The 11,207-nt window shown below is 48.3% G+C and overlaps 1 protein-coding gene across 1 annotated transcript; it reads right to left on the bottom strand.

The window, feature by feature from the left end:
• Window positions 1-7,300: 7,300 nt before the first annotated feature.
• On the bottom strand, window positions 7,301-10,659 carry LOC136550767 (uncharacterized). Its single transcript, XM_066542364.1, has 2 exons — window positions 10,522-10,659; window positions 7,301-9,768 (listed from the first exon to the last, which is right to left on the bottom strand). Exon 2 carries the CDS (start codon window positions 9,738-9,740, stop codon window positions 7,374-7,376), a length of 2,367 nt encoding a protein of 788 aa, XP_066398461.1. The 5' UTR covers window positions 9,741-9,768; window positions 10,522-10,659; the 3' UTR covers window positions 7,301-7,373.
• Window positions 10,660-11,207: the final 548 nt, after the last annotated feature.

Here is an 11,207-nt window from a genome sequence, read left to right as displayed (position 1 = left end):
CATGGCCATCTTGCTTGCTATACAACTGTGGCGTCCTTACTTGCAGTTCCAGGAGTTTGTAATTCTTACTGGTCAGAAAAGCTTGACCCAGCTCACCGATCAGCGACTGCATACTCACTGGCAACAAAGGGTTTTCTCCAAGTTGTTGGGCCTCCAATACCGCATTGTATACTGCTCAGGTTCGGATAACAGAGCAGCGGATGCATTGTCTCATCACCCTTCCCCTCTAGTTGTATGTGCGGTCGTCACCTCTTTGGTTCCATCCTAGATTTCGGCAGTGCTGGCCAGTTATCGACAGGACACTTTTGCTACTTCCTTGCTAACCAAGTTGTCGGTGGACTCTGTGGCCCTACCTCATTATTCACTGTAGTCTGGCTTACTCCGTTACAAGGGCCGTGTCTGGGTTGGTGATGACCCGGCCTTCCAACAGCACCTTATCTCCCAATTTCACTCTAGTTCCTGGGGCGGCTATTCAGGCATACCAGTCACATATATGAGGATCAAGCAATGTTTTGCATGGAGAGGTCTAAAAACTGCAGTCAAGAATTTTGTGCAGTCTTGTGCCATCTGTCAATAGTCCAAGTATGATCAAACCAGATCCCCAGGCCTCTTGCAGCCATTGTCGGTTCCTGATTCGGCGTGGCAAGTGATATCGATGGATTTCATCGAGGGGCTTCCACAATCTCAATCCTTCAACTGTGTGCTGGTCCTAGTCGATCTTCTCACCAAGTATGGCCATTTCATTCCCCTCCGTCACCCTTTCACTGCTGTCATAGTTGCTAAGTCCTTCTTCCAACATGTTTATTGCTTACATGGCCTTCCCACCTCTATCATTTCGGACCATGATCGTATCTTTACAAGTCACTTTTGGTCAGAGCTATTCAAGCTTGCAGATGTCTCCCTTTGCCGCAGCACCGCCTATCACCCCCAGTCCGATGGTCAGACAGAGCGGCTTAACCAGTGCCTGGAGACTTATTTGCGGTGTTTTGTCCATGCCTGCCCCAACAAATGGAGTCAGTGGTTGCCATCTGCGGAATTTTGGTATAATTCCTGTTACCATTCAGCCATCGGTCGCTCACCCTTTGAGGCGCTCTATGGTTATCTTCCGCGTTTCCTGGCTCTAGATGTTTCTGCTGCCTCACATCCAGACGTTATTGGTTGGGCTTCAGACCGTTAGTGGATGGACCAGCTTCTTCAGCACCACCTCAACCGGGCCAAGCAACGAATGAAGAAGCAAGCTGATCAACACCGGTCAGAGCGAAGTTTTGCAGAAGGTGATCTCGTCTACCTCAAGTTGCAGCCGTATGTCCAATCTTCCCTAGCACCTCGCTCTCATCAAAAGCTTGCTTTCTGCTTCTTCGGACCTTTCCGGATTCTGGCTCGGGTCGGATCAGTGGCTTATAAGCTTGACTTGCCTGCTCACTTGGCGATTCACCCGGTTTTCCATGTATCCCAACTCAAGAAGGCTGTGGGTGCCGATCATCAGGTAATCCTCACCCTACCATCTGACTTTGCCATCCACTTGGCTCTAGAACAGGTGCTGCAGACGCGTATGGTCGTTCGTGGGTCCTCTTCTATACCCTAAGTGCTTGTCAAATGGAACAACCTGCCATCGGCACTGGCTACCTGGGAAGATTTTGAAGCTGTTCGCCAGGAGTATCCACGCGCCACTGCTTGGGGGCAAGCAGTGTTCCAATGGGGAGGGAATGTCAGCCACCGTAGCAACACGGGCCAAGATGGAGCACCTGGAAGCCGGCCCGGAGGAAGAAGGCCCAGGAAGCCCAACCCGCGAGTAGTTGGCGATCAGTGGATTTGATCTGTTCAGCGCTTGCATGCGCGATTAAGGCCGAGCCTCTGTAACGATATAGCAACGAGTATCCCAGTTGGGGGAAATCACCGGTCATTTTGTAAACTCTGAACCCGTTCCTAAACTAAGAACTCTTCCGTCGTAGTCTCTGGTTCCTCCTTCTCCTTCTTCTTCCTCTGGTTCTTCTTCTAGTTCTTCCCATCCCCCACCTCCGTCGCTCACAAACGGCGTCCAGAACGCCAACATCATGTAGTTGTAGTTGTTGCTATTGGCTGTAATCATGCCGTCGGCCTCGTGCTTAAGGCCGAAGCTTGATACGTTGTAGAGGATGAGGCCAAGGGCGAGGTCAGCGACAGAATCGGCAAGGAGGTAGCAGGACCATAGGTTAAGGCGGGACCATATGGCGGAGGACCGCCGCCGCGTGGGGCCGAGGAAGATGTGGAGGAAGCTGAGCAGCACGTCCACCTGGATCTCCCAATTGTCGTCCTACCGTCCCATCACCACCGCCGGCCGCTACGAGAGGCACAATGCACGTTGTGCTTGGTTGGTGGTGGTGCTGGCTGCTGTGTGTGTCTCCATCGTTAGGCACATAATAGGTGTGTAGGGTAGCAGGAAATGGAATAATACATGTGGCTTTGCCTAGTGCCAAGGACACTAGGCAAAACCCAATTTGCACTAAAAATGGCAAAGTTGCCGAGTGCCCCCACCGGCCAGCGCACGTCCATTTTTGGCATTTTTCGTGTAAAATTCACGGCTACGAGGCCAGCGGGATTCGAACCGACGACCTCTCCCTCACGCCTCCCCTCCTCTAACCACTACACCACACTGCCACCTATGTCTAGATTTCGTTTTGGTTTCCCACATATTATACTAAACCGAGTGTAAATTGCTTGTTTGAGGCCCTAAACGAATTCAAATAAAAAAGTTGTAAACTACAAAGTTTCATAACTTTTCGAGATCTACACTTTTAGTTTAGGAAGTTTTTCCATCCGAGGTTGTTTCCAAAATTTGAATTTTAAAATTTTGAAATTCAAACGCAGTTTTGCATGACAAGATGATTTCAAATCAAAAAGTTGCCAACTACAATGTTTCATAACTTTTTGAGATCTACAAAGTTTATTTTGGTTGTTTTTTCATCCGAGGTCGTTTGAAAAGTTCGAATTTTAAATTTTTGAAATTCAAACGTATTTTTGCATGACAAGATGATTTCAAATAAAAAAGTTGCCAACTACAATGTTTCATAACTTTTCGAGATCTACAAAGTTTATTTTGGTTATTTTTCCATCCGAGGTCGTTTGAAAAGTTCAAATTTTAAATTTTTGAAATTCAAACGCAGTTTTGCCTGACAAGATGATTTCAATTCAAAAAGTTGCCAATTACAAAGTTTCATAACTTTTTGACATCTACAAAGTTTATTTTGGTTGTTTGGTCATCTATTCATCTGACATGGTCGTTCTAACATTGTTCACAAATCTTATATCTCTCTTGTAGTTTCATAAACTACAAGAGAGATATGTTAGATCTGTGAACAAATTTACTTTCACTTTATCATATGAAGAAAAGACCAAAATAAACATTGTACATCTTGACGAGTTATACAACTTTGTAGTTGAAAACTTTTTCATTTGAATTAATTTACTGCTTCAAAATGTGCTTTGAATTTTTCTTTGCCTAGTGTAAAAAAAAACACTCGGCAAAGAACTCGGCAAAGAAGCTTCTTTGCCGAGTGTAAAAAAAAACACTCGGCAAAGAAGCTTCTTTACCGAGTGTAGTGTTTTTTTTTTGTCGAGTGTTTTTTTAGCACTCGGCAAAGGTTGCCGAGTGCCTGAAAAAAAATACTCGGCAATCCACTTAGCACTCGGCAAAGAGCCGGTCTCGGGTAGTAATTGCGTGTGTGCATGCATTGCAATTTGCAGACGAGATGTCGATGATGCTAACTAGCAGCCTGTTCGGTTGGCTGGTTCATATCGTTGTTGGTTCGTAAAGAAATACTGTTCTGATTGAAAATTTAGAATCGTTTAGCCACAGCCAAACAGGCTGGCTGTAGCTTGTTGGCGACACCGCTACTCCTAGCTTCGGTGGAATAAGTCCTTTTCTGCCTCTTGCGAGAGACGGATCGGAGAAAGGGCACTAAAGTGCATCAACAAGCTAGCTTGCACTGCAAACACCGCTACTCCTAGCTTCGGTGGAATAAGTCCTTTTCTGCCTCTTGCGAGAGACGGATCGGAGAAAGGGCACTAAAGTGCATCAACAAGCTAGCTTGCACTGCAAGCAATTTATCATTCTCCCACGGGCCGCGTATGAAGCGAAATAAATTTTTTGAAGCTCATCAGACATCAAAATATCTCTAAAAACTTCCAACATTTAGATTTAGCTATAGAAGAATGGGAAAATATCGAAAAACATCTAGAAAATTCATCAAACATCCTAATAAACATCTAAACATACTTTGAAAACTTTCACAATAAAAAACGAGTTGCAGCCGGCATGAATGCAACTAATAACGTTACTGTGTGTTACATCTGTTGTTTTTGTTGTGAAAAGTTTTCAAAATGTGTTTAGATATTGATTAGAATGCTTTGAAAGGTTTCTAGATTTTCCCCGATATTTTTCCATTTCTCTAGACCTCAATTCAATTCTTCAAAGCTTTCAAAGCTAATTTCAAGGACTCCAAATATTTTATTTAGGTACCTCTTGTCTAATATCTATATCTTTATATATACCTAATATTAAAGAGAGAATGGATTCTTTGATCAGTCTTTCTTTACATCCCACAATGCCCTTATGCCCCTCCCTGCCTCGTATGTAACGCGGACCCACGACACGTGCTCATACGAGTTAGAACGACGTGCGTCCAACGATATATGGTACAAAGTCGGATTCCAATGCAAGATGCATCAAGCGACGTACAGAGTTCAATTTAAAAACGTATAGGGCCTTGTTTAGATCCCACCAAAGTTCCAAGTTTTTTCACTCTCTCTCCATCACATCAATTTTTAGCCGCTTGCATGGAGTATTAAATGTAGATAAAAAAATAACTAATTACACAGTTTAGTTGAAAATCACGAGATGAATCTTTTAAGCCTAGTTGGTCCACGATTGGACAATATTTGTCAAATAAGACGAAAGTGGTACTATTCATCAGGTTGAGAAAAGTTGCAATCTAAACAAGGGCTAGGAACATATGAAGATTTCGTTGAATAAATCATCGAGCCATAAATTTTCTAGGCGACCACTCAAGAAGTTGTTCATTATGATGTAACGCACGGGCACATTTGCTAGTATCTATAATATTTTTCTTGAATTTTTTGGAGGTTTGAAGATATTTTCGATGGTTTAAAAAATTCATCTAGTGTTTATCAGATTTCACTACTACAACTTTTTTATTGGAGGCCGCCGTTTTCGGTTTACCAAGGCAGGTAATGCATCCGTCTCGGTCCAAAGGTCGCCATAAATCACATTTTTCCTAGGCGGTCAGAGTGCCCGCCTCGGTAAATCAATTAAAAAAATAAAAAAAATGAAAGCACACCTGCGAGCCCGTTTCGGAGCTCACCGTCGAGCCCGACTGCTCCGAGTGGCCCCACCACTGCCGGCGGCCTCCCCATGCACGCCGCAGCCGGATCCGGCTCCTCCGCACGCCCCGCTGTCGGATCCGGCTCCTCCGCTCGCCCCGCCACCGGATCCAGCTGGAGGGCACGCCGTCGCTGCAGGCCCGCACCGTCGCTGGAGGGCGCGCCACCGTGCGCTGCCGCTGGAGGGTGTCTCATCATGCGCCGCCATGTGGGGAAGAGGGGGTGCGCCGCCGCGTGGGGGAGAGGGAGGGGCTCGGAGGAGAGGGAGGAGGCCGGGCTCAGAGGGGAGGGAGGGGCGGCGCGGGAGAGAGAGGAAGGGGTCGGCGCAGTCGCGTGGGGCAGAGGGGCGCGAGAGAGAGAGCTGAGAGGGAGAGGCTGTGAAACCCTAAGTGCTGATATTTATATAAGCCCGATAGGAAGTTCTATACGGGCTTTGGTTGGGCCTCGGCCACATTAACACAGACGGGCCTCTTCTGTAAATCGATTTTAAGAGGCGGTTATTTTTTGACCGCCTCCGTTAATTGTAAGCATTTTACGAGGCGGTTGGATTGTGTGACCGCCTCGATTAGTAAAAGAGCACTGCCTCGTAAAATCATTTGTGTAGTAGTGTTTGTTTCCAAAATAAAAAAGAGTGACGTGGATCGAAACCACTTTTAACTATTACAGGGGATGTAATTTGTTTGGTTTTGAAAATTGGAAGATGTAAGATGTCTAAGTGAATGGTGCATGAAGATATGGGCAACTGCACCATATATAGCTTGAGGTCATAACCAAGAAATAATGCAAGACATGAACACTACTACAAAACCACAAAACATTGCCGATTGTAAAACCTGCATCGCGCGCTATCAGTTTTCAAAACCGATGGTTGACAATCGTCAGCATTTTGCAAAAAAAGAAAATGAAAAAATAGCAAATGTCCAGGGCTCGCCTCATAGCACCATGCTATCCGGCGTTCTGCGCCGTAGGCCTTCAATCCCCATTTGGATGATGAAGCAACAAATTCGTCCAGACTCTTTGGTAGAGTCCAAAAGAACCCACACTTAGGCCCTGTTCGGCTGGCTGGAAAAACGATTGATGCTATTTGTTGTAAGAGAAAAACATAGTTATTTTTCTGAAAAGGTAAGGCTGATAAGTTCAAGCGAACATGGCCTTAATGCTTAGCACCGTCAGGCCTTGCATGCCGTCGGGCTTGGAGCGTCACCGAGCCCCGCACCCCGTGCCTTGCGTCACAGGGCTTGATCTATAGGCCTCGCACAACCATACCCCGCATCGTCGAGCCCCGCACCCCAGGCCACCATGCCATTTGGATCCGAGAAGAAGAGAGCGTCGGGGAGAGTGAATTATGTGTGAGAGAGGTGAGTGCAACGGATTTGAGGAGTTAACCGGTTTGAGGGGCGGAGCTGATCGAGGTCAGGATGATAGCTAGATTTTATTTTATTTTTGGGTTCAAACACTACACCACTATCGGTTTGTGTTAAAATCTGGCAGTGGTACTAATTAACATTATCGGTTGATTGAGAAACCTGGCAGCGATATCCTTTTTCCTTTATAAACAGCACTATCACAGGCGGTTTTAAAACAACCGGTAGTGATTTAGTTTTTTAGTAGTGGTAGGACAAATATCGTTTATGGTGGAACAAGTACTTTTGGCCGCCATAAACACTAACGCAAGCATCGATTTCAGGGAAGGACATGAGAGTGAAAAGAATGAATGAAGATGGTGCAAGCTAAACTTGAATAAGAGCTGAACAACATATATACTAGCCGTCCAATGGTGTGAGTCGCCTTCCGAGTTTAGCATATATAATAGGATGTATATAAAAACAAACTTTTATTATGGTCCCAGCTGATGCTGATGGATGACTAGCGACAAGCAAACAGCCAGATAATCAGTGTGATAATACTCAACGCTTGATAAATGAGCAACGATGGAAAGGGAAGGGAATGAACACGCATATATAGAAGATGAGCGAGCTGAGCTTCCTACGCTACTACTGGTCTTTGACGATGAGCTTGGCCTTGGCGTCCCCCTCCTGGATCTGGTACATGTCGCCGAGCCCCATGTGCGCCATGAGGAACCAGACGAGCGTGACGAGCTCGCCGCCGCGGCTGAGCTGCCGGACGTGCATGCTCCCCCGGCACTTGCCCGCCGCGTACGTCAGCATCTCCCCCCACACCCCCGTGACCAGCTCCCACATGAGCGCCTCGTCCAGCTCCCGGAGCACCTTGGCCAGGATGACCGCGTCGAACAGCACCGACTTGCTCCGGTCGCCCTTCACCTCCGCAGGCTTCCGTGTGGTGTTGACGCTGAGCAGCATCCTCCGCGCGTCGTCGTGGTCGTGGTCAGGGTTCCACGCCGCCATGGAGCCGAAGAACCTCTGCGCCTCCGCGCGCGTGTCCCGGTAGCGGAGCAGCCCGATGCCCGCCGTCTCCGACAGCATGCCCGGCTGCTTGATGAGCAGGTACAGCATGTACTCTGACAAGGTCTTGGCGATGGCTCGAAACCGTGGGGTGTCTTTCGTCGACGCGACATGCCTGTCCTTGTGGCGGCACAGGTCGGTGGCGATGTGCCACAGCAGCAGGGACTCGTCGAAGTCCTTGCTCGTCACGCTGTCCATGATGAGGTCGAACTTGGCCTTCTTATCGGCGTCGTCGTCACCCGTGAGCCTTTTGATCTCCTTCTCAAGGTCAAGGCGGTCGACGACACCCTTGCCCCGGCGGCTGCACACCTCCATGATCTCGCTCTTGTCATGCAGCTTCTGAGCCGAGCCTTTGAGACCATCGAAGATGAAGTCCAATAGACGTGACTCCTCCGTGTCGTCTGCCTTGTCGTGTACACCCGACTTATCGCAGCACCTGGGAACACGTGGCTTGATGAGCTTCTCCCGGACGCACCTGCCAAAGCTGCGAAGCCAGCTGCAGAACTTGGTCTTGTCCCTCTTGTTGAGCCTAACGCGGCGTATGAAGACGAAGTCGTCGACGATGTCGTCGAGGCCCAGGAAGTCGGCGACCCTGTTGAGACAGAGACAGCACACGGCATGGGCAGGCTTGCCCAGGGAGTGAGTGATGAGGTTCAGCTGCGAGGTCTTCCCCGACCATCGCCGTGTCTGCCACCGCTTGGTGACCTTCCTCAGCCTCGCCAGGCAGCCCAGCCGCGGCCGCTCCTCCAGGTACACCTGGGCGCGGTTGGAGAAGAAGATCATGAGCAGCGCCGCCGCGTCGAGCGCCAGCCCGCCCAGCAGCAGCGCGTACGTGATGCCGACGTCGACGGGCAGGATCTGGTGCCCAGGCTTGTCGAGGAAGAAGAAGATGACGAGCGCGGAGACGAGGCAGCAGGAGCAGATGCAGCGGAGGACCCAGCCCGGCCAGCCCCAGCCGTGCCAGCTGCTGTAGGCGACGGGCGCCTTGGTGTACACCATGTCGTAGATGAAGTTGAGCTCCGCCTCGATCACCTCGAACGCCTCGCTCGCCTTCATGTCAGGGCGCTGCAGGAAGAAGGCCTGGCTCTGCCGCCGCTCCTTGAAGCTGAGGATGAGGTTCACGAAGAGGCGCCGGAAGACGAGGAAGAACTCGTACGCCCGAGCCTCCACGCTCTTGTCGGTATTCAGCACCAGCCGCGTCGTCTCTAGCTCCTCCATCTTCTTGTGTGCCTCCTCGGCCTCGCCATTGGCTATGTCGATCTCGACGACCAGGCCGGCCTTCTTCTTGGAGTCGAACTCCGTCATGAGCTTGGCGTAGTTGGGCCCGGGTTCCGGCGGGTCGAGGATCTTGTTGCGGAAGCCGTTGACGCTGCCGGAGTAGAGGGAGTAGGTGCGCTCGCCGTACTTGATGATGCCGACGACGAACATGAGCAAGGTGGCGTGGATCATGGGGTTGCCGTTCAGGGAGCATAAGAAGATGACACAGGCGGAGAAGAGCTCGAAGAGGAGGCCGATGAGGTGGCGGAGCCACAGCTCGTTGTCCTCCAGCGAGTAGGCGGTGATGGTGTCTGGCCCGCCTAGGTGGAGCAGCAGGAACGGCGTCCAGAACGCGAAGATGATGGGGCTGCTGCTGCCGCTGCTGCCGTTGTTGCCCGTGCCACCTCCACCGCCGCGCTTGAGGCCGAAGCTGGACGAGGAGTTGCCGCCGCCGCCGCCGATGTTGCCCATGTTGTTGAGGAGGAGGCCGAGGGCGAGGTCGGCGACCCAGTCGGCGAGGAGGTAGCAGGACCAGACGGTGAAGCGGGGTATCGGGGAGGAGGAGCGCTTGCGCATGGGGCCCACGAAGATGAGAAACACCTGGAGGAGCAGGCTCACCAGCACCGCTGCACGGATCTCCCAGTCGCTGTCCTGCTGTGGCACCGGAGGGTTGAAACCCATCGTCGCTGCCGCCGGCCGCCGCTACCAGCTGGACATGCATGCATGCATATTCATCAACAATTGGTCAATGCAGCAAGTGTGTTTCTACTTTACTCATTCACTCCTATATCTCAGATGTCTTGTTATTGTTCAGTTAACATGCAGTTTTGTCATTTTTTAACGATAGAAAAAACTATAAATTCTTTGTGAATTATTTTTTTAACTATGAATTTATTTTTTGCTATATAATATTCTACTTCGTTGACTGAGATTCTGTCACGTCAAGAACGACTCAGTTGACTGAGATTTTGTCATGTCAAAGAACGATGCAATTTTAATACCACTGGTTAATAGTTTGTCTTGAAACAAATTAAATGCATGATAAAGAATAAAAATAAAGAGCAAGTTGAGTGTAGGTCAGCTGATTAGATTACTTACGGTGAAAACTATCCATTCGAGTTTAATCCGTACATTTGTATAGATGAGTGTGTGTGCGCGCGCGCATGTATATGAATGTCTTTGTTTTATTTTCTTATAAGAAAATATCAAGGACCTTGTTTATATACTCAACTCAATTGTGTGTTTGCACACACTTTATACCTAGAATGAAGAACACACGCAAAAGGTTATGATGATGAACAATTCATTAGCGTTTTATTATATAAACGAAAAATCCTTGGTTTCCACAAGACATGAACAAATGTACTCGAAACAACACTTGTTTAATTTGTCAATGGAGAGTAAATAAAATAAGGAAACACGCACATGCATGTGAGCTAGCTAGAGAAGTGGCGCAATGTACCTGTCAGTTTCTTTCCTGCCGGCTGCCGGTGAATTTGGCGCCTCCTCTCCAAATAAATTGATGTGTACCAAGCTAGCTAGGAAACTGAAACTCCAACACATGCACATGCATGTATATGCCTGCTAGTCTGAGCATGCAATGCAATGTGACGGCCATTCCGGCCTCTATATGCTTGCCTGCTGGTGTTGCAGTGTGTGGTGTGCGTGTGTACTACTACTGGTTTGTGAGTGCTGTGGCCTGCTGGTCCATCGATCTCCAACACATGGAATAAGTGTCTTTCGATTATTTTGTCTCTCTCTGCAAAAGTAAAAGAAGAAAGTGATCAAAGTAATCAGTATTATTAGCATGCACATGCATGACCAGACAAAAAGAATATCACATCGGTGTGCACCGCAAGGCATGCATGCACGAGGTGATTTATATATAAAAAGAAGTATAATCAGAGGGAAGCAAAGCCATATATATAGTATATGTCATCAGCTTCGTCATAGTAAGTGTGTATAAGATGGTATTGTACAAGGAAGCCTTGCAACAAATAAAACTGGCTAAGGACCACACCAGCTAAGCATGCATGCAATGGTGGTACACTATTTTTTTTTTTGTAAATTAAATCATGGAGTGGTGAAGTACTACTCTTCGTTTCAAATTGTAAGTGGTTTTAGTCTTTTTTTTCCTAAATCAAATTT

This window comes from Miscanthus floridulus, chromosome 4, assembly GCF_019320115.1.
Source record: "Miscanthus floridulus cultivar M001 chromosome 4, ASM1932011v1, whole genome shotgun sequence".
Classification (NCBI taxonomy): domain Eukaryota; kingdom Viridiplantae; phylum Streptophyta; class Magnoliopsida; order Poales; family Poaceae; genus Miscanthus; species Miscanthus floridulus.
This window is presented reverse-complemented; position numbering and strand designations above follow the sequence as displayed.

What these genes read in the sequence shown, in the direction of transcription:
- LOC136550767 (XM_066542364.1), bottom strand. Translation starts at nt 9,740, where the DNA reads ATGGGTTTCAACCCTCCGGTGCCACAGCAGGACAGCGACTGGGAGATC.